We start from the raw sequence: 23,768 nt of genomic DNA on the forward strand, positions 1-23,768 counted from the left end.
TGGAATTTGTGTATTTGCCTGAATTGCATATGCTGGTAGGATCTGTTACAACCCCGTTAGCCTCTAGTGACACAGTACTGAACTAGAACATCATCCAACAGCTTTAGCTCAGACATTGCTGTCCAAAACAAAACCTTTCTTGCTGGCAACATGCTGAGCTCCTTGCTTACAGAAGGATTTGTGAGACTCAGTTCTCAAGCTGTGTTGCAGATTTTGCAAAACTATATACATTTACGAAGTGGATTTATCAAGCACAAGGTTGTGGAACATACTTAAAGGCATTATTTCTTCCTGTCCTTAGCACCTTCCCTTAAATTAAGAAAAATAAAAAAATATATCTTCTTTCTTGACACAGAAATATCTTCACTTAGCTTGGTGTAAAAATTGTAATTACACCATTGTGACAGAGTCACTGTGGTTGAGCGGTCTGTGAGGAGCTTTGGAGTTTTACTTTTGCTGAATCTCATCCTGAGACGAAAGGTTGGAGAGGATGATAGGGGCTTTTTCCTTACCTAACTCTCACTCCAGGTACTCTGTTTGATTTGTTAGCTGCTGCCTTTGTGATACTTGCCTGAGTAGCAGACTTAAAGATGGAGCTTTGAAAATGAGAAAGTGGGAAAATATTCCACCACTTAAATCTTTGCTATGTAGGTACCTCTGACAGCGTATATATATATATATATATCTTGGCATATAGACCAATACCTTTAGATTTATGGTACCAATGACATTTCTCGTAAGTCTTTAATTTTAGAGTATGACAGACTTCACTGTCAGGGAAGCTTCCTCAAAAACAGACTGGGATTTTTGTCCCCCTCCCCCCACCATTGTATTTTATTACAGACCCAAATTATTTCTTGTAATAAAACATAACACAAAGTTAACATAAAATCTTGCTATATTACATTTTTCTTCATCCTATTTATTATTCATTTTCACAGTCTCAGTACTATGAAGTTGCATTCTGTCACCAAATTTAGAGCCCTATGTTTCAAACGAGTGCCATTGACAGGAGAAGAGCATTTAGCAAGCATAGAAAGCACTGTGCTACTAGCATAATGTAGACTGGAAGTTTCTTATCCTAGTTTCTCATCCTGCAGCTAGTTCCATATGGGCAGCTTTAATGCATTTTGATTTAGTCAATTGTAATAAATGCTGAATTCTGATTTCTGTAACTGCATCGGGAGTCTAATGGACTTGGTGCTGGTGTGAGTGCCACTGCAGCCGTGTGAATGCTCATAACACTGTGCTGGAAAAGCTGTTCTTCATCAAACCTGGGAGCCAGGGTTCAGCAGAGGTTTAAAGGATCTGGTGTGACCCTAATGGGCCCTTAGAGTTCAACTTCACATCTTCTCAATTTCACCAACTGAAGTCACACAAATTAAATCTGTTTAGCAGACTGGCTTTGAGAGAGCCTGGTTATAAATCCTTTGTCTTATCTGGATCAGGTATATATCCCTCAGTGAAGTGGCATAATGAATATTTACTTAAGAAGCAGATGTAGCCAGTTAACTTTAATCTGTCAATTTATCTAATTTAGTTTTTTAATCAATCCAGCTTTTATGTACGAAGTAAAAGCTCCTTATTTTGCAAGGAATGTTTTGTCATTTCAATTTGTTTTGTTATTCCACCTGAGAGTTTTTTAGCTCCTATTTTAAAACTTTTAATCAGGTGGTTCTTTTATTGAGGATATACTGGTATTGCCTTTACTGAATTAGGGATGTTCTGTAAGCTTAATTTAGGAGGGCAACAGGATGGTAGTGAACTGCACATGTATGCTATGTAGCCAAAACACTGAAGTTGGCATCAGGTCTGTTGCTCCATCAAGATTTTGTGTTTTCAAGGACAGAAGAGAGGAAAATTTTGTGTCCATATAGACTCCATGTGTAAAGTCAGTGATGGAAAAGGGAAGATGGTGGAAGTTCCTCCTTGTAGCACTCTGCCTGGGGTATTCTGTGCAGTGTGGCAGACAGCGGGAAAGATTCATAGGCTGTCAGTCACCACAGCTCACAAGGTTTAAGGTGAGATGCTTGAAGCCTATGCTTGCAGTAGTAGAGTGAGTCTCTTGAGCGGAGAATAAAGAGCTGAAGTACAGCCCCTAGAAGCACCTTCTCTGCCAGCCCTTTTAGTGCCCAACAGAAGGAAGAAAGTATTTCTCCTGGGTCTATGAATGAAATAGAAAATTGCAGACAAAGTTTCCTTAATCCTAGTTTACAGCCCAATTTTTTTCTGATGTCCTCTGTGGGAATGGAGAAGTTAGATTTGTACCAAGGTGCAGTATTTCCCTCCTTGTGGGCTTTCTGCAGCACTGAGATGATGCCCAGTGGTGATGGAGAGCCAGAGGCAGCAGCTCCAGCGGGGCTCTGGTACTCACTCGCAGCTCAGTGCACAATTGAGGTGTTGCCTGAGGCAGGACTGTGCTTTCTGCTCTTCTCTGCAGTTGTCTAAGTGGGTGTACCCCCACTGTCTTAGCCTTGTGGAAATCAGTGCAAAGGCCAGCTGCCATGAATAGATCTGGTATGTTTTGCCGAGCCTTAACAGTGTGTGACTTTATTTATTTACAAAAAAGATTACCTTGGTATGTATACAAAAGACAAAGTGTGGTACGACTGGCTAAGGATGATCCCCAATGAGAATATGCAGGTGTTGGAAGCCAAGAGTTATGTCTTGTCTCTGTGCTTTAATCTCACATCTCCTCAAACCAATAGTGTTGTAATTGCGGGGATTATCAGGTTGCTAATAAAGCAGGGGTATCTTTTGCACCTGGAAGTGAGAGACCACTTCAGCTGTTAAATAGAAATTTCCACAAACCTCCATCAGGTGTAATGAAATTGTTCAATTTACGAATTTTCTCCTTTATCTGAGTGCAGTTATTGTTACAGCTTCTTGTTACTTTTGACATTGCAGCAATCTTTTCTCAGCAGTAGGAGGGATTTCAAACACAGTGTTTTCTTCCTTTTACAAGGTTAGGAATTCCTCTTCTCATGTTATAGCCCAATTCTTTTATATGCTGCTAGCAGTAGCATAGAAGATAATAGCAGATAGTAATAGGCAAAGAGTTATTGCACTTAGCTTCTGGCTACCAGTTGATAGATGCCCTTGCTCTGACTTGGTGAGTTATTACCAGATAGTTTGGCATCAGACTGATGCCTCACTTAATTGTGACTGATTCATTGGTCTGAAATATGTCACTAATTTAATTCAGCTATTTCACTAATCTGATTGAATTGCATCCAGTTGTTAGAGGTGTACGAAAGAGAAGTACCTGACACACTAGGCAAGAGCACTAACCTCTGCATTAAACTGTAAAACAGTCATTAGGACATCTAATGCTGAAATTGAATTGCTCCATAGAAATTTGGTTTCCAAGCACAATGCTAATTAGCTGTAAGCTTGATGAATGTCAAGAATTAATTAAAACATTTCAGTGGCCTGTGTGGGTTTTAAATATTGTCATTATTGCCCCAGTATTTTCAGTTCTTACACTAATTGCTTTTTAGAGATCATGAATGAAACTATCTTCTGGAATGTCTGAGGATATAAATGGTTCATTACATCATTGACAATGGACCTTCTTGCTTCTGGATTTCCCTTTTTTTTCCTAAAATGTACCTACTGTCTTTTTTCCACTTCTGTGCATGCATTGCATGCAGAAAAATAAGATCAGTGATTTTTAGACTTAAATTTTATTTTGACAGTGCTTCTGATTTTTCCATTTTATCTGTACTCTGGAGGCCAGCACAACATTGTTACCTACTTTCATTTTGGCAGCAGAAAAATAGCTACAGCTCCTCAAACAATTTTTTGGTTTTAATTAAATAGGATGTCAGCCAAATCTGTGATTGTTTTGTCCTGTTAATGAAAGGCCTGCAACAGTTTAAACATTTGGTACATGAAACATCCACAAAATAAAAAACATGTTGGGAAATTATGAATTGTACACGAATTAATAAGTCAGCTTCTGGTTGTGTATTGAATACAATCTTAATATAAAAAATGCAAAATTTTTTTTGTGTGGGAATTGCAGCCCAGTGCAGATGGCTTGTATTGCTTGTCTCTGATAAGTGTCTCTACATGTGTGGATACATAGCAAGGGTGAATGTCCAACATGCCATGTTATAGAGTGTAGGTAGATGTATGACAAATGCATGAAGTGTCAGGATATGGAAAGAGCCTTAACACTTGGTGGGTTTGTAGAGAGGTTCCTCTGAGTGTCAAGCAATGCCAGAAACCACAAACTCCCAGGATGCAGCTTGGTGTCGTGCTCTGTCAATTTCTTCATGTGCGATCACAGGACAGTCCTCAGTGCCTGTTTGTCATGGTTCGGCCCAGCTAGCACAGAAGTACCACGACAGTCTCTCACTCAGTGCCCCCCAATCACCCCCACCCTCGTTAGGATGGCAGAGGCCCCAGCGAAATGGGAGTAAAAAAATAAGCAAGGTTCTTGTGGATTAAGACAAGGGCAGAGAGGGCTCGCTGCCAATTATGGTCCTGGGCAAAACAGACTCCAGTACTTGACTTAGAAAGTAAGAAAGTTTATTCTAAAATAACCAGAAAGGAATAAAAGCAAAAAGGGAATAGGATGATGAGAAAATTACAACCAGTACCTTAAGATCTCCCTCCCCCAACCCTCCTTTCTTCCTGGGCCCAGCTCACTGCTCCCAATATCTCTACCTTCTCTTCTCTCAACAGCTCAGGGAGTAGGGAATGGGGGATGTGATCAGTCTCTCACAGATGGGCTCTGCTGCTTCTCTCTTCTCAGATGAGGATGACTCCTTGCATTCTTCCCCTGGTCCAACACAGGGTTCCTCCCCCAGGACACAGTCCTTAACGAACTTCTCTGGTGTGGGTTCTTCCCAGCAGCTGTAGCTTCTGCCAATACAGGATCCCTCACACAGGACATAGTCCTTAGTAAATATCTCTGGTGTGGATTCTTCACCACGGTTACAGTTTCTGCAGATACAGGGTCCCTTCCTTGGGACTTTTCTTCTGGGCATAAGTTCAATGAGCTGCTTTGTCATGGGTTCCTCCCCACAGTTACAGCTTCTGTGAATATTGGGTCCCTCCCATGGGACATGGCCTCCTCTGGCCGTAGTCACTGTCCCTGGCATGGGGCCTTTAATGAAGCGAATCACTGCCCCTGGCTCGGGGTTCCTAGCAAAATGAGTCTCTGCCCTTGATTTGGGGTCATTATCAAAATAAGTCTTTACTGATGATGCAGGGTCTTTAGCAAAATGCAAACAAATCTCAGCTTCACCAGTCCTCTCTGTAGAATGCAGGGGAGTCTGCTCCAGCACACCTCCTCCTCTCCTCCCTCACTGACCTTGGAGTCCACATGGTTGTTTCTCTCACTCTTCCCATTCTTTGCACCACCTTCTTCTGGAAGAAGAAGGGATGGGAGAAGGAAGAAACAGGAAGAAGAAGGAGGAAAAAACCAAGAAACCTCCTCTTCTGGCTTCTTCTTAAAAAGTGATCGTGGAGGCGTCTAATTGGCTGAGCCCCAGCAGTGGGTCTGGCTCAGAGCTGGGGAGATTTTTGAGCAACTTTTTACAGGAGCCATCTTTACAGCCCTTTCCCTCTTACCAGAAAAGGCTGTCATGTCAAACCATGACACTGTTCCTGGGAAGCACAGAGAGAGAAGGGTGGGGACACTTCACCAGTTGTCTCTGAGATGTAGATGGTGCCTGGGAAGCTGTGGAGGTGGAAAGAACTGAAAGGAGCTTCTAGAATGCCATGTTATTGACTTATCTGCATAGATGTGATGAATGCACCATGCCTCTGTGAGCTCAACAGTGCTGTTTTCCATAGCAGCCAGTTTGGATCTCAGTAGTTCCAATTCAGAACCTTTTGCAGAAGATTGGGTTAGTTTTTACCCTTAGCCTTGCTTTGATTTTTATTTTTTTGTGAGGAGGTTACATGGTTATTGTGAAATAACAGCATTAAATATGATGGCTCAGAAGGTGAGAAAATGCTTGCTCATTATCCCTTCTTTCACAGCTTTAATAAATTATGCAATAAGCCTTCTTCTAGTGAGAAATGCTTTCAGTATTGTACTTCTTAAAATGAACTATTTTTGGCAAGTAGTCTCAGTGCTGATTGCCTGGAGGCATAACACAAATATATCCTGAAGAAAACAGTTATGTGGACTGACAGTGCTGTAAGAATTGCGATTTCAGGTTACTTGATTCTGTCTCTCATCCCCAGTTTTCCTGCCCCAGGGTGTAATGATTAACTCTAGCCTGTGAAACAAGTGGCGATGTATGTGTATCAATGTATGTGTAAGTCACATTTTTTATGAAGGAATCATCCATTTAATGCCTGGAGAAAATGTATATGGTCAAGACACACAACTCTTGCATGATGCAAGGGCAGAAGCTCAGAGCAACTACATGCTTGAGAAGGCAGATCTGGGAGTATGTTTCAGGCAGTGACAGTCCTGTAGTCCATTGTCACACTGTTTAATTGCTGGATCTTCAAAGGGACAGAGGAATGCCCAGCATTGTGCCTGTTTAAAACACTGAGCCTACTGAAGTTATGTGGAAATTAGGCATATGTTAAAGACAGGCAAGTGGTTTCTACTAAACAAAATGAATGTAGAAGGAAATCCATAAAATGCCTCTCCCAAAGGTACACCTGACACTTTCTTTCTCATCTATTTTACACAGTGCCGGTCCTAAAGGGGATAACATTTATGAATGGAGATCTACTATACTTGGACCTCCAGGTTCTGTATATGAAGGAGGTGTTTTTTTCCTGGATATCACATTTTCATCTGACTACCCATTCAAGCCACCAAAGGTAAGGGTACACTTTTTATCAAGTTTTATCATTTTTCCATATGTGAGAAGAATGCAACTTGAAGTGAGTGCTCATTGCATTGTGAATATAAAACTGATTTACAGTCTCTTGAAAACTATAAGACCCAAAAACATAGCTCGCAATTTCAGAAAAATCCTCTAATTAATTTCCCGATTACCACAGTCAACACTAATTTCCAAGCTTTACCCAGTGATAAATGAGATAATAGTTCTGATCAAGAGTTAAGATTCCAGAAATTTTAGTTTTAATAGAAGCAGCACAAGATGTTCTTATGATTCCTTCCTGTTCCAGCTAGTAAAATATATGTATAATAAACCTTTTACTGTTACAAACCAGATTCTATGTTATATATTTTCATGTAATTTTTAGCAAGATAAGAGAAAGCTAAAATAAGTTTAGATAGACAATGAGAGTGTTATATTTTAAACTGAAATTGGATAAATTACTGAGATGATTTTTATTTTTGTAAAATTTCAGTCTGTTTACTGCTGGTAAAAAAAGCAAAAGCTCTTCTGATTAAATGAAAGTAATCTTATCCAAAAAATTCATTTTCTTGTTCAGGAGCAGTATGGACACTTAAGAAATTATAATTTACTAACACATATCAGAGGAGTTAAAGATTGTTCCCTTCTCCTCTCCCTTAATGCCAAATTACAACTCTTGACCGAGTCACTGGAAAAGACACTGCTGGTACTTGTAAAAATGAAAAATATTCTACCACACAACATTTCTACAACTTAGGGTGATAATGTTGTTCTTATGTATCAAACACTTTTTTCTCGTTCCCAGAAGGATTATAGCATAACCCACAAATTATAATGAAGTGATGTAGTTTTAGACAAATTCCTCATAAAAATTTAGTAGGACTTGGTGGGTTTTTTTAGAGCATGATCATTTTTTAATTACCAGTAGTCTCAGAGAACATCATGGAGTTTTTTCTCTCTGCATTAGTATGAAAAAGAAGATTTTCCTCATCATCTTGAGCTTATGTAATCAAAACACTTAAATATTTCTGTCTTCTTATTTGTGCAGAACAATGCTTACATGCTCTACCAATGTTAGCCTGAAATCACTTGAAAACAAGGATGGTGTTAGTGTGATAACATTGCTTTGGATATATATTATGTCCTGCCTAATGAAGGATAAGGCAAAGACCTTGTCGCTAATTTGAACAAGAATAATAAAATACTCCAATTTTAAATATGTTTTCATGGTTTGTATTTAGGCTTTTCAAAGAAAGTAAAAGATCAGCTAATCGTGCATGTGCAGCCAAATTCTGTTTACTTCTTCACCTTCAGAAACCACAGTTAAGTTACATTTGTGATTACACAGTTCCCAATATGCAATATGTTCATTAAATAGTGTACAGAGATACAAAGTAGATCTTAATTTTTGTGGGTACCAGACAGAGAGCTCATGTGAAAGCAGTTTATGTACCAAAGATGTCCGTGGTAGGTATCTTGAAGGTAGCCACGACTACAGTTAATACACAGTCTTCTGTTAAATAGTGTGTGTTTTAGGAAAGAGCAGAGAGGAGCTGCCTCCACAGAAGTTCTGTAGAACTGGGAGAGCCCCAGGTGCCGCTGCTGCTCTGAGACAAGGGACAGCATCCCCAGGCAATAATGAATGACTCTTTTGTCTTTTCTGCTGTGATTCTAGGTTACTTTCCGTACCAGAATTTATCACTGCAACATCAACAGTCAGGGAGTCATCTGTCTGGATATCCTGAAAGACAACTGGAGCCCTGCTTTGACTATTTCAAAAGTTCTGCTGTCTATTTGTTCTCTTCTGACAGACTGCAACCCAGGTAAGGAGCTGATAGTTTATTGAGCATCCACTCTTAGTTGTTTGACTTAGTTACCATGGAATGTAATTTTTATGCAGATTAAATAAAAATTACTGTTTTTTAAACTGGGGATAAAATGCTCCCGCTTGGATGTTGTCTCACATTTAATGGCGCTTTTCATTCCTGTGGCACAACAGAAAATAAACACCGTTAAGCCCTTTTTTTCCCAAGATAGGGTTGGTAAAATAAGCTGATGTCATTGAAGGTCTGTATTGCAGGAGCTCCAGCAAATGTGTGGTTTATCTATAAACTCATAAATCCTGCAGGTCAGAAGAGACTGCAGGAAGTCCCTTCTCTTAAGACAGCAACTGAAATATTTAATCTTGAAACTGTTCAGAGAGATTTTCTTCGCATTTTTCAATGAGAGTTCCTTGCCCCTGTTGGGAGGGAGGAGCTCCACTGGAATCAGTACAGTTTCTCAGCAATGACTATGTGACCAGTGTCATTAGGCAATGAGTGCTAATTGCCTATGGTCAGGGGAAGAGCTGAGCAGTAGTGCTATGGAGACCAGTAATCATCAGGGAGAAACAGATTAACCTCTTTGATAAAAAAGTTTGATGACTCCTGAAACAAACTGGATTCCCCTGGTATGTGTCCTACAGTGCTAATACCCTAATTTACACTAGTCTTGTCCAGCACTGAGAGAGAGTTGTGTCTGGCTGCACTCGATGAACGTTGCCCAAACCCAACGGCCCTCCTGGAGGGATGAAAGCAAGGCACCTGGCTGGGGCAAAATTTGCTCATATGCAGATGACCACAACAGATTTTTCTGTTTAATTTTTCTGTTCATTGTGCCTTGTGTGCTTTCCCTTGGAAATGTCTTGTGTGGTAAGAGTGCTACTATTTATCATGGTGTTGTCTGGCCTAAAAAACACTGTATTTTGGAAAAGAGTCTGTATTTTAAATCATATTTAGTTTTCCTTTTTGCTCTTGTGGAATGGTTTCTAATGCATCTTCTGCCTCTTGCAGCTGACCCTCTGGTTGGAAGCATAGCCACTCAGTACCTGACCAACAGAGCAGAACATGACAGGATAGCCAGACAGTGGACCAAGAGATATGCAACATAAATGACAAACTACTTGTGCAGTGTGAAGGTGCAGAAGGCAACTTTGCAGTGTGCAACAAATCTTTATAGCCTTTACAATACGGACTTCTGTGTATATGTTATACTGATTCTACTCTGCTTTTATCCTTTTGAAGACTGGGATACTGACCCTCAAAAAGGTAAATGCTATCAAGAGTAGAAATTTGTAGCTGTAGATTAGTTATGTTTAAAATGCCTACTTGCAAGTCTTGCTTCTTTGGGATATCAAAATGTATTTTGTGATGTACTAAGGATACTGTTCCTGAAGTCAACCAAATATTATAGTGCATTTTAGCCTAATTCATTATCTGTATGAAGTTATTAAAGGTAGCTGTAGATTACTAGGAATTATGTCATTTGTATTAAACCCAGATCTATTTCCAATATGTGGTACATGCTGTTGTGAAAACTGTTTTAACTTTTACCTTTGTCAGTTTGTAATGAAAGGATTTACTTTTTCCCTTTGTAGCTCAGAGAGCACCTAATGTATCATCTCAAACACAATAAACATGTTCCCCAAGGAGTAGTTTCTTTGTTTTCCTATTTTAAATTAATATTTGAATAAATTTAATTATAGTAACAAGGCAGGGCCAATATATCACAGATCCCTGTGGATAATCTTTAAATTAATATACATAAGCAAAAGCTTACTATTAAATGTTTAATGCACACCTGTGGATTAAGTTTTCCCTCTTTTGTATTTTAACAGAACAAATGTCATTTCTACAATTTCCTTAAATTTAATACTCTTTGCCTCTTTCTCTGGTTAGAATGAGAGCATTGCACATGCTTCCTCCAGAAATTAATGTAGCTATTTGCTTCAGGACCAGTCCATCTCTCATAACAGACTGCCTGAGTCCTGCTGCAAATTTTCTTCTGCAGGACAAGGGCCAAGTTAGAGATAGTCTGGTGCTTTTGTTTCCGAGTAAAGCAAGTTGGACTTGCTGATCTAGAGAACTACAGTAATCCATTGACAATGGTCTTCCAAAGCATGATTGAACACTATATCATCTGTCCAGAAAAAAAGTAGAAGAAATCTAATCAGATTTTTATGACTTAAAAATAGTTGTGGAGGAAATGAACCTTTGTTAGTGAAAACAAAGTCTCTAAAACTTTTACACTACGTTTCCCCTCCTTCACTTTCTGGCTTGGAAATTTTGTAACACCTGTAAGTAACAGAGATATACAGCTTTATAGTACACACAATTTAAAAAGTAGAGTCACTAATAGTTTTATAATTTAAGCTTTTATAAGTTGCCAGTCACAACGTTGATTGTAAAAAAAAAAAAGACTTGATCCACTAAATGATTTTTAAAATTACACTTAATTTAAAAATTTACAATCTCCCTTACTACCTGGTGTTTTTGGAGATAATGTAGCACTCCCATCAATAAGATACTCTGCTCATTTAATATATGAAAACTGAATGTTGAGTTTAAATGGCAAAGCAATAGAAAAAGTGTTAAAAGATTTTGATCTAAAGTTAACTGTCACTATATAGATCCCTGTTTTTTGTATCACAATAGCCTTTCACCATGAATTGTCCACCCTACTTTAAATATTTCTACAGATTCCTGAAGGTGGCTTGAAGAACTCTGTATCCCAAATATCTAAACCTAAAAGCCAGTCTCTCTTGATAGCTACAAGATAGCTTTAGAGTTAAGGTTATAAAGTGCAAAAGGGAATGAGAAACGGGATCTGGCAGGTGAATATGCCTAAATCAGGTAACGGCCTAATGCCAGGAGATGAAGTGCTGGAAATCACTGCTGAAGGTGACCAGAGTTTCTCATTATGTCATTGGACATGTGAGAAATAGCACAGATTGGCAAAGAAACAAGGGGCAATCACACCCAGGCTGAATGTCCGCAGTCTGCTCACTGCTGACTATCAGCGTACTCGTGGCTGACATGGTGCTCGTACACCACTCCAGTGACCTTCCAGTGAAGAGCAAACTATGTATTTCACACGTTGACTGTGTTGCCTACAGAATTTACAGATATTTATATCATAAAATATTATGGTATAAAAATACAGGTTTTATTTTAATGTATTTTGGGTTTGTATTGTACCTACAATTTCAGATACCTAGGTGTACAAGTGGGATGCCTTGTTAGTGTTGCCCTATCTTGCCTTCCTTGCAATTGGATCCTTTACACTGAATTCCCATCCTTTTTTTTTTCTTTATTTTTTTTTTGTTGGTTTGTCACGATTCTGTTATTTTTTAATGTAGGGGTTTTTTGTGTAAATTTTATATTTACTGAAGTAAAGGTTGTTTTTGTGTAAACATTTAAACTTTAAAAAAAGAAAAGAAGCTAATTTTGTTTCTCAAGTTCTCTCTGCTAAACCATGCAGTAGAAAGAAATTTGTATTGTTAAATAAATCAATTAGTTGTTAATGAGAATGTGTGTCTGTTTTCATGGGGAGGGGAGAAATCCCTGCTGGAAATGTATCCAAAATACCAGTTGCAAAGAGCATCTGGTGTTTTCAAACTATTTCCTTCCTGGCTGTGCTGGAGTGAATACTGGACACTACCAAAGCACAGCACTGGTCCTGTTTGACAGTTTTAATTTTCAGTTCTATCTTCTTAGCACCAATCACTGGGCTTTCTATTTTGGAAAAAGTGAACTGAAATGGCTTTTTTTTATGACAAGACTAGATAGAGATATCACACTTCTCCTCTCCCTCTCCATTGTGGATAGGCTTTTCTTGTTCTGATATCTTTGGGATTTGAGCAGGGAATGCATGCAGCTGACTGGGAAGGTGCCAGAGTCAGGATTCGTGGTCTCTAGGCACAACGGGCGCTCATACCAGAATCAGCTGTCCGAGCTGTTGATGCTGCTGAGGAGCAGAGGGCCAAACCAAATGGGCAAACATGGTCACATCACTCTGCTTCTCAGCTGATGTGATGGCTGTACTCAGAGCAGATACTTTGTCATATCAAGGGGGAAGGGATGGATGAATATAAAAATATTAAGTATATATAAATACAATGGAGAGGCAAATATGTATCAGCCTTGTTATTTCTGTACTAGCATGCTTATGGTGTTTGCTTTGTGCTCTGCAATGTCTCAGCTATGTGTGGGGTGCTTTATGTGGAGATGGTCTTGCTTACTGATCAGGGTTGACTAGCATTTCAAAGTCCATAGCCAGGAAAGGAAGGGTGTCATATGGGGCTAGAAAGCAAGAGTGAAGGGTAGCCTGAGCCACAGGCCTAGCTTGTACAGTCTGGTAGGGAAAGCAGGAATGGAACTAGGTCTGGTTTATGGTGTGCTCCTTCTCAGTCTTTTGGGAGAAAAGGAAACTGCCACGCTTTGCTGAACACAAATTCCTGCCCTGTACCAGTTTATTTGTGGCTGTGGGTAGTGCAGGAAGTGAGACCAAGCATTTCCCTTTCTTCACCTTCACATCTTGGAACCAGTTTTGTGGCCTCTCAGTAGCATCCCTACTTGCCTGCACCACAGGGGAGAAGTACACAGCTGAGGCTGTGGGCCTTTGCACCAGCTGAGGCAGCTCTGAGCCCATGGCAGCCCCAGCTTCCCCACAGCACCACCACACTAGAGGGTAGGAAACTGGAGACTGCAACAACTTCTACATTGATTTCGTGGTCTTCTGCCCCTGGGGTTTCATCTCTGGAGGCGCAGACAGCAAAGGAAGGACTCCTGACTCCAAGCTGAAGAGTCAATTTCATCTTTCCCGCGTTTTCTTCAGCAAAGCTCAGCACTGGATATTTATGTGAAAAAAGGAATCCTATGCAAGCATCCTGAACTAAAATAGCTTCAAAGGACAGCGACAGTAGCATGACTAAAATGATTTGATTCAGCCATAAACCAGCATTGTATTTCTGCAGCCTGTGCTATAGCCAGGGAAACAGATGCATGTGAGAAACTTGGCACTGCTTCCTGTACAGCATCCCTTCAACAGTGGCACCACTTGCTTTTCTACTGCATGGTAACTTCTGAAGCTGATCCACCGCTCCCTTCCCTCGCTGATTGACTGGTAGTAGCTGGACAGGATTCCAGGACAACAGGAGAGATCATGTAATAGAGCACATGTGTTTAAGGGAGAACAAGTGAGACAACAGCATGGCTGCTTCTGCCACTGCCTGACCATGCTGATGTCCATGATGCTTAGACACATTCAACTGTAGCTTAGGTGGAAGATAATGCACTTGGAAGATAATTGTTGGAACATTTGCAGCACATAGGGGCTTCTACTTTTTATCCTTAAAGAGGTAAACGTACTTCAGCCTGTCTTTCCCCACCTTTCTGCTTGGATGTCTCTGAAGTGCAGTTACAACTGCACTGCCTCTGGGTAGAACAGAAAGCATCAAACATATGACCAACAATTTGGGGGATCCTTAAGAACTGCCAGGAACAGATAAAGAGGAATAGTGTGAAAAAATGTACATATCTTCCCCTCTTGGTAACTACATCTGAGCACAGCGTCTACATCTATAGGGATGTTATATGGGGTGGGACAGTGTGCATGGGTAAAAAAATGCTTATTATTTTCTCTTTCATTGTTGTTGCTACTGCTCTTCTACAGGTGATGTGGATGGCCTTATCTGTTTATGTAGTGTTTCCAAGTATTGGGAAGCATTTTCTAACTTTGAACCATCCAAAATTGTTACCCTCCACAACATCCTTTGATGGTGAACGCTATAGTTTAATTATAAACTTAGTGGAAAAATACATGATTTGTGATGTGATTGTTTAATGTTATCCGTTATGTCAACACTTAATTTTGCCTCTCCTAGTTTTATACGGTGAGAAATAACAAATAATTGCATCTGTTCTCCTCCTTGAGTCCATTTACGATTTTTTTTGTGCCATTACTATCAACCCACAATAACCTTTGTTTTTTTCCAGGCTGGAAAGTTCTCATTTATTTAATCTCTCCCTGTATGGAAGATGCTCTGATTATTCTGGTCACACTTGTCTGTAAATTTTGTAATTCTGCTCCAGCTAATTTAAAGGAATGAGAGCTGCACGCTGTGCACGAAAGGTGAACTCACAGTTCATCTGGAACAGTTCTCTGGTCTGATCCGCTTGCCTAGTGATTTGTAGCACTGCCTTTCTAACCATTGTTTATTGCTTAGCTAATGTCTTTGTTAAGCTCTGTTCAGAGATGCTGGAATCTCTTCTCTGAGCAATAGCTAATTTAACCTTTTATATAGGTCTAACAAATTTGTCTTTCCCATATCTGCCGCTTTGTACTTCCCATGACTAAATTCATCTGTGATCTTATCTCCCAGTTCTCAATACTGTGAAATCCTTTATGACTCTTGGCAGTCAGTTTTATTTCAGTCTGCCTTGAATATTGACTCTGTGTGTGTGCTGCATGCACCAGGGGTGGGAGGTAACTGCAAAAGTAATAGCAAAGTGCACTGGACAGGTCTGTCTGCCAAGAAGTGATGGGCCCCTGAGGACAAATTATCATCTGACTTCTGAATGGCACAAATGAAAGCAGCTGCCAACTGTTTTCATCAGTCTGGGCTTTGTCTCCCTCTACAGAACAAATGTCAGGTCATTATTTAAAGAGGAGCTCAGCGTGGGTAAGCTTTCCAGAGTGTTGAATGAGCTGTCATCCCAGAGATTAGTTTTCTGGGATATCATATAGGTAGACAGGGGTGAATCACAAATCCTGCGGGAGACCGTTCCTCTGAACGTGGCAATTGGATGTAGCTCTGAAGGATATGGTTGGGCTGGAAACCTGCCGTCTCACCTTGAATCACAAAGGCAGGCAGCAGTAGAGGGGCTGCAAATGCAGGAGGCAATAAATGTGAGTGGAATGAAGCTGTTAAAGCACAGCAGTGCGTGATGGCATTTTTACACAGAGGAAGGCAGCTTCTTGCAAGTGTAGAAGCCTACAGTTGTGTTTATGCATTCCAGCATTTTAAACCTGCATACATTTGTCAAAATTTGAAACTCTTTTGTGACTCTTTTGACTGCATGCTAAATAAAGAGGTTACCAGTTTTTACAGTTCCTAATTTATAGGCAGTAGGATTAAAGCGACAAATTATTTCAAACTTGTTGTCAATTTCTGAAGAGAAATATTGATACAATCTCTGTTTTTCTGCCATTGCCTGGGTTTCCCTGGTAGCTGGGGAGCTAATGTGCTGTCTTTTCACTGCTGGAATGATTAGTTATTATATACAAGCAACATTTTTCATTCTGTTCACTTCTGAGTGCTGCTGTTTCCAGTCAATTTTTTCCCCTAAATATGGATGTAATGAGGAACTAAAAAGGTATCATTTAAGCTTCATTTGTTGATTTAGTTGATATTTTACAGTAAAATAACTTGAATTATCTTTCTTGACTGAAGTGAGTAAGAATTAAATTACACATTAGTTCTTCTGGAAGATTGTGCCATTTATTAGAAGGCTGTTACATGATTCAGTGCCTTATATAGGTAAATCGTGGACTTTGCTACAATTTTCCTTTGCATGCTGCATAGTATTTGATGCGAGCTTTTGTAAAGTAGCAGATGGAATAAATGAAAAAGATCAGGTACTGTGGAATTTTCTTGGAGTGAGGGAGAAGGAAAATAGAAATTGTCACATATATAAAAAGCATTAAATGTCTAGACTTTGCATTAAAGGAAAACTAAGGCTGGGATAACTCAAACCAAACACCGGCCTTTCCGGCTGAGCTGATTTCCTGCTAATTTCCACGAGGAGATGCAGAGAATAAAATAAATAGCCAAACAAACACCAAGCCAAGGAAATAGCTAAATAAGGCATTTGAGACGTTTTTCCTGGAGTAGGCCACCTGGGCCCGGGTGCCCGCAGGTGCCTCCGGGACAGAACCCAGTGCCTCGGGCTCGGCTGCCTGCGGCTCCGCTAACGCCAGGCGCCCGGTCCCGCCGCAGTCGGGGCGCGAGTGGCCTCTTTCGCAGGGCACCCCTCCGCTACGCCTGTCCTGCCCGGCGCCGGCAGCTCGCCGGTGGACGACAGAAGCGACTGCAGGGGCAGGCCGCTGAGTGACGGGAGGCGGCGCCGCGCCGGGCGGGACGCTAGGTGTCGCTGCCGCACCGGGGACCGTTGTCGCCCGTCCCGGGCGAGGGAGCGCAGAGCCGGGGGCGGGAAGGGAAGGGAAGGGAAGGGAAGGGAAGGGAAGGGAAGGGAAGGGAAGGGAAGGGAAGGGAAGGGAAGGGAAGGGAAGGGAAGGGAAGGGAAGGGTTCGGGCTGTGCGCTGCTCCCCTCAGCGCCCGCGGCAGTGCCGCCCGGGGTACGGCAGGCGGCGGCCTCGGCTGGCGCGGGTGCCGGCGGTTGGCCTACTGCCGCCTTCTGACCAACGGCCACTGCGTTGCACCCTAAGGACAAACAATTTGTTTTAAAATGTGTTTTTTATGCCCAAATCGATACAAATAAGAAACTACAACAGATGATTTTAAACAGCTGCTGCCAGCCTGGTACTTGATCTCTCCCGAGTTCATTAAGATACCTTCAGCTCCACGATCTTTGGTATGGCTTCCTGAGGTGTTGGTGTGCTGGCCAGTGCCTCAGCTCACCTGACTGTCCTCACTGAGCATTTCTTCCGTTCTCAGAAAGAGTGACCACCGATTTAGAACAGTGGCGCTACACTTAGATGTCACTGCTTCCAAAGAAGAGCCATTTAAAATAAATATACAAGTTAAGGAGATTTTCAAATATCTTTCAAATTTAACTCTCTGTAGACAGATAGATTTAGTCCAGGGGTACTGAAATGTCACAATCAGTTTCTGTTTTCCAGATTAGATTAAATATTATTTTTCCTCTTATAAGCCATATTCATTCACATGTCCCACTCTGAAAATGGGCCTGGCAGACAGCTGATTTTCTTTCAGCAACAAAGGGTTCTGAGGGCACTGCTGTCTTGTCTCTTTTGCACAGCCTGTTGTGCTTCTCAGAGGAGTTTATCCAAACCTATGGCAGCTAGGGGGGACTACTGTTCTGTAAGCCAGCAACTTTTCTAGGCCCTATACTTGTGTTTTGCCACTTGAAGGGTGAACTCAGCTAAACATTATAAATCGAGTAATGCTGACAGAGGTGACTTGTGACTTGCTCAGCCTTTCATCTCTGGTGAATCACTTGCATATTCAGCTGCAGTGCACTAAAGCTGCTCCTCTTACTCCTCCAGCAGCAGTTCCATGGTGTGACAAATCGAATTGCACTGCTCTGGCACTGTCTTCTTAAAAATGATGTATGGATAAATACTTTACATTTTAAACTGTTAATGATTTTCAAAGACTTTAATTGACCAAGTAAAGCTACCATTGATTTTTCAGATCTTAACCTACTCTGTAATGCAGAGACTCTGCAAAGGATGTTATGCACAATCGGATTTAGCCATCCTTCAAAGTAAGGCCTGTGCAATTATCATCACAATAGTCAGGTATTGTGTTTGCCTTATTAACCTACATTAGGAACCCATAGTGAAGCTGTAAAATAGCAGTGGTCTTAAGAAGTTTCCTGTGATAGGGCTTTTACTAAAGATATTTACAGAACCATAAACTGTGAAGCGGAATGGTTCATGCAAATTGTCTTTGAAGGTGGTGTAAATCTGCAAATGTGCTGGAAATCCTACAAAACTACTGCCAAGTCCCAAGGACTGCATTGGAAAGAACCAGTACTTCCTGGTTGTGAACTTTCTAAACATTTAACGATTTAAACAGTCAGCAGTGGTGCTTGACAAGTTTCTTAAAAATGACTAGGCTTTTTCCAACCAGGGTTCAGATTGGGAGTTTGGCACAGGACAGCATCATGGGGTGCTCCCATGGCACTAAGCATGCACCCCAGGCACTTCATGACCCATCTGCTGCATCCATCATAGTAATGCTCCCTACAGGCAGCTGCTGCTTCATGACGGAGCTTCTTGCACACTCCCTTGGGATGGTGGACCTTCTAGCTGCTGTTCTGTCTACTTTGCCTTTAGGAACCTTCAAACTTTAATTTAGAGGGGTAACTGCAAGGACAGGAGGTACATTTCATGACCCAGACTAATTTATTTGTATAACAGCAGTCATCCAGTGCTGAGGAACATTTGCCACACAGTAAAATAAAAATGCTCACAAAAGGGTAATCAACTGAGAGGCCTATTTGAGGACAATTTGAAAGTGTAGTGACAAGCTAGTCCTTGGTATTTAACCCCCATCTCTTCAAAAGAAGGGAGTGGACAAAGTCTTTGCAGTGCCCAGAGACTCAAGCAGTTGGGAAATGGGAAGCTCTGGAGAAGGTAAGGTTTAAAAGTCCCCACAAGTACTACTTGTTCCAACCTGCTTGAGCTGACTTTTGCTGTGAGGGTCTGTGTTTCTTGGAACCTAAGATTTGAGGTGTTGCAGAAAACAGAGAGCTCTTTTCAAGTCTTGTCCCCATTTATTTTCCTGCCTTAGGTTTGCAGTGGTTCTTGCTTTCCTGCTTTTTTTGCCATACAACTGACTCTGTCCTGCCTGGGCATTGTTTGGGACACATTGGGAAAAGCATCTTTTGAGAGTTGCTTCTGCTGATATAAGACCAAACAAGTTATTGCAGCAAGTGGCAAGTGGGCTGCAAGCACCCAATGAGTACATCTTCGTGTTGTTTATACTGTGCACCAGTACGAACTATTTTTCTCCCAAGACTATCCTTCCAAACCTTGCTACTGCTTTCTTTTCCTTCCACTTTAAGGGTTTTAAAAGAAGAGATAATTTCCTTCCATTTATTATGAAGAAAAACTGACTAATGTGAACCTAGGGGTTCAGTCTTGAGTTAATATAAGGTTAACGCTCATGGCAGCTGAGTGATGGGGAAGCAGAAGTGACTCTGGCTTACACTGGCTTGCTGAAGGTCCCTGGAGGCCATCACACTGGCAAGAATTATTGCTTGAAGGGCAATTACTTTGGCAAGCATCAGCTGGAGCACTGTGCACCCTACTTTCTCACCTCATCATGCCAATTTGTGCTGCCAGCTTTGTTCTGACACCCATCCTCTATCACAGGAGAAGGTGGCAAGGAGCCAGCTATGCTTAGCATGGGGTTTCTGCTCTTCAGAGACCCAGTAACCAAGGGCCACTCAGCCTGCCACTGTGGCTGAAAAAATCCAAAGAGCAGAAATAAAGCCTGACTGAATAAAACCCAAAAGCTTGGATCAGTCTAAAGGACTTCCCTGGTAAACAAGAGGAACAAGACAGTGGGACTGAAGAAAACAAAACTGACATGCTGGAGCTAGGCCTGACTGGTGGCAAATGAACAGATGGATGGCTCCACTCATCCTCATCTTAGTGAGAGAGATGATAATTTGACTGTCAGACAAAAGATGCAGACAGAAAGATGCAGATTTCCCCATCCTGACTGCCGGGCCTGCTGCCTTCTGAAGTGGCCATGGTCCCACTGGGCCTCCATTGCTCTTGTCCCATTAGGGTTAGGGATGGGGTTGGGAGACAGACAAAGCCTCGTGCAGGGTTGTAATGCTGCTGGATGGAGGCCACCAAGGGAGAGACTGCGTTGCCCAAAGACTTGTCCCTAGATGAGGTTATCTTCTGAGACATGGCAAGGAGTCCCAGGCTCAGCTTCAGCACCAGACAAGGAGTAAGCTTAGACATGAAGCTGGTCCTGGAACTGTGGGATTATCCACTTTTTATTTAATTAAATGTCGTGGTTTGGCCCAGCCATAGTTTTAAAGAAGAAAATCACTGCCTCTGATGTGGGCTCATTATCAAAATGAGTCTCTACTGCTGATGCAGGGTCTTTAAAGAAATGAAAATAAATCTCAGCTTCACCAGGTCTCTCCATAGAATGCAGGGAGTCTCTGCTCCAGCACACCTCCTCCTCTCTTTCATCACTGACCTTGGAGTCCGCATGGTTGTTTCTCTCACTGTTCCTACTCCGTGCACCACCACCAGCCAGAAGAAAAAAAAGAAGGGGCAGAAGAAGAAAAGAAAATAGAGGAAGAAACCTCCCCTTCCGGCTTCTTCTCAAAAAAGTGATCGTCAGGGCGTCTAATTGGCTCAGCCCCAGCAGTGGGTCTGGCTCTGAGCTGGGGAGAGTTGCGAGCAACTTCTTACAGGAGCCATCTTTACAGCTCCTTCCCCCTTACCAGAAAAGGCTGTCATGTCAAACCATGACATTAAAAAAGTGAACTATGAGAAGACTGAACGACTGAGTCATCACAAAAGGTACTAGTAAATGAAAGAGGGGAGAACCAAAACACCACTTGTTGCAGACAAAATGCTGCTTTTGCAGAGCTACGCTGTAACAGAGCCCAAATTATACCTCTGTTCAGCACCCATACTGGAGCTCCCGAAACTGAGACATCTTTGGAAACAGAAAATTTAAAAAAATAACTACATGAAAGTGTTGAAGCCTGTGTACAGTACACTCAAAGTAGTAAAATCATTATCAGCAGACTGGAAAGGATTTAAAGAAACCTGTTTCTGTTAAGAAAGCATAATGGGTTTCAGAGCAAAACTCTTATCAGGACATCTTTTAAAAAATATTAAAAAAAAGAAGCTAGCTAGAAGATGAAACTATTAAAAGCAAGCAAGAGAGCGCTGAGTACTAAGTGGACAAAATTTGGTGCTGATTTATAGTTATCCAAAGTGGTTAAGAGGAAAGACAGCTGTGAAGAACTATCAAAATTACTTACAGTGACCAGGATTTAATACAGCCAATGAAATTCAATATATTTAAATATAAAGTGATAAGCAGAAGAAAAGAGTCTGACTTTAGGTAAATGATGGGGCCTGAGCTTCTGCTTGCCATCCATGAGTGGTGCCTGGGACTGATGATTGCTCACTGTCTTGCCTGATGCCAGGATGAAGAAAGGACAGACCAGTTTCAAAACAAACAGAAGACATTAAGTCATCCTCAAAGCACTGAGGAAGCATGTTAGGAAACCCCTCAGGGATGTTGTTAGGAACACTGAAAGTCTACATAGGCTTAGAGAAGGTCAAGGAACAACAACAACAAAATATTGCCTGACACCTATCTCTAATTGTAACAGCTTTGAACCAGAGATTGTTGGGGTTTTTTTCCCCCACAAAAGTATTCGTGTGAGCTGTGACCACAGACCTGACTTTTCCTTGTCGTTAAGGCTGGGCAGGTGCCATTGACTGCTGCCATATGCCCCTCAGTTCAACTCAGAGCTCAACTTCAGGTGGAGCAGTGACAGATTGTATCCAACACCTGAGATTTGTGTCACTTAGTCTTTTATTACAAGCCTGGGAATTTCAGTTCTTTGTTTATTTCTCTGACTTCCTCAAAAGATGCAACAGTGAGAGAAGAATTTTTAATCCTATTACTTTTCTCCTGTCTGTTGAAGGTAAGGATGGGCCTTAGCCTTTATGTTAATATCAACAAGAAGGCCTTTGAAATCAAGTTGTATGCTGATAAACGATTGACCTCATAACATTTTGGAATATAAATTTGGAAGTTTTGGTTTAAATATTCTCCTTCAGATTCTTCCAAGAATCCTGTAGGTGGCTTAGTGTTGTTATGTTATGCTAATCTCATCATATACTTCAATCTTCACCTTATCTTCAGCTTCTATAAAGTCATAATTACATTCAAGGCCTTTACAAATCTGTGCCAAAGATGTGGGCTACCTCAGGCTATATATGTATATACACCAATGCTCCAATCCGAATATTCTGCACTTCAGTGTTTCTCAGCAGTTTCAGAAAACAAAGATAGCAAAGAACAAGAAATAGATTACATGCTGGGCTGATTTCAATGCCTGCTCAAGTGTTTTGGAATAGGAGCTGTTGCATAGGTAGGAATGACACTAACAAAGAAATCAAGTCAATAATAGTGTTCCTCAGCACCGGAGACTCTCACTCTCCAAAATTAGAGATAACAGTGGAAGACTATTTCTCTGTCTTATGGTGAAACTGATCTCCTGTCTTTTGCATGAACCCAGTTACACACTCCTTCCACACTAGAGAGCATCCTACATCCTGCACTGTAACGCAAGTTACGCTCTGTCTGCCATGCATCAAAAACACACAAAAAGGCACTCTATTCCTCATAAGCTGCCAGATAAATCCTTGTGCTAATTGAACCTGCTAGTGCTTCCAGGAATGACTTCAGTCAAGTACTACCTATTCTTTCCTGTTTTACTTTTTGTGCAACAGCAGACAATGACCAGCATGAAAAGCAGAGAAACATAGAATCATAGAATGGTAGGGGTTGGAAGGGACCTTTAGACATCATCTAGTCCAACCCCTCTGCAGAAGCAGGTTCACCTAGATCAGGTCACATAGGAACATGTCCAGGTGGGTCTTGAAGACCTCCAAGGAAGGAGACTCCACAACCCCTCTGGGCAGCCTGTGCCACTGCTCTCTCACCCCCACAGTGAAATAGTTTTTTCTTATGTTTAAGTGGAACTTTTTGTGTTCCAGCTTCATCCCATTACCCCTTGTCCTGTTGCTAGCTACTATAGAAAAAAGGGATGTCCCAACCTCCTGAAACCCACCCTTTAGATATTTATAAATGTTAATAAGATCTCAGTCTCCTCTTTTCTAGACTAAACAGCCCCAGTTCCCACAGCCTTTCCTCATACGAAAGATGTTCCAGTCCCCTGATCATCTTGGTGGCCCTGCACTGGACTCTCTCAAGAAATTCTCTGTCCCTCTTGAGCTGAGGAGCCCAGAACTGGACACAGGACTCCAGATGAGGCCTTACCAGGGAGCATTTCCTGGGAGGAGAGCTGCCAGCAGAGAAAAAAGTCTCCCCAAACCTGTGGATTTCCAGATCATGCCTTGAGACTCTTGCTAGTAGCTTAAATCAGGGGGTTGCAATAGCAATTAAAAATGAGCAAACAAGACGACAGACAAACCTATGGAGTCTCAAGCCAGCAAAGAAGCACTCCATTTAAAGAACAGAGAATACATAGTTTCATAGTAAATCTAAAACCTGATGAATATAGCAGTATCATTTCAATTGAGGACGCTGTATGTGGTCTGGATGTAAATCAGAAGCATCTGCCACCAGGCAAGAAAAAACAATGGCCACGATAAAGAACATCTTCCCAAAGGCCAAGGCAGCATGATGTGAAGTCATGA

General features: G+C 41.4%; 1 protein-coding gene across 1 annotated transcript in view; it reads left to right on the forward strand.

Annotated features, from left to right (window-relative positions):
• UBE2E3 (ubiquitin conjugating enzyme E2 E3) overlaps window positions 1-12,144 on the forward strand; it is a 61,223-nt gene extending 49,079 nt beyond the window's left edge. The window contains exons 4-6 of the mRNA XM_062005006.1: window positions 6,666-6,798; window positions 8,479-8,626; window positions 9,635-12,144. Coding sequence (XP_061860990.1) covers window positions 6,666-6,798; window positions 8,479-8,626; window positions 9,635-9,732 — 379 coding nt within the window. The 3' untranslated portion in view covers window positions 9,733-12,144. The remainder of the gene's footprint in view (window positions 1-6,665; window positions 6,799-8,478; window positions 8,627-9,634) is intronic.
• The last annotated feature ends 11,624 nt before the right edge of the window (window positions 12,145-23,768 follow it).

The sequence above is a fragment of the Colius striatus genome, chromosome 11, assembly GCF_028858725.1.
Source record: "Colius striatus isolate bColStr4 chromosome 11, bColStr4.1.hap1, whole genome shotgun sequence".
Taxonomy (NCBI): domain Eukaryota; kingdom Metazoa; phylum Chordata; class Aves; order Coliiformes; family Coliidae; genus Colius; species Colius striatus.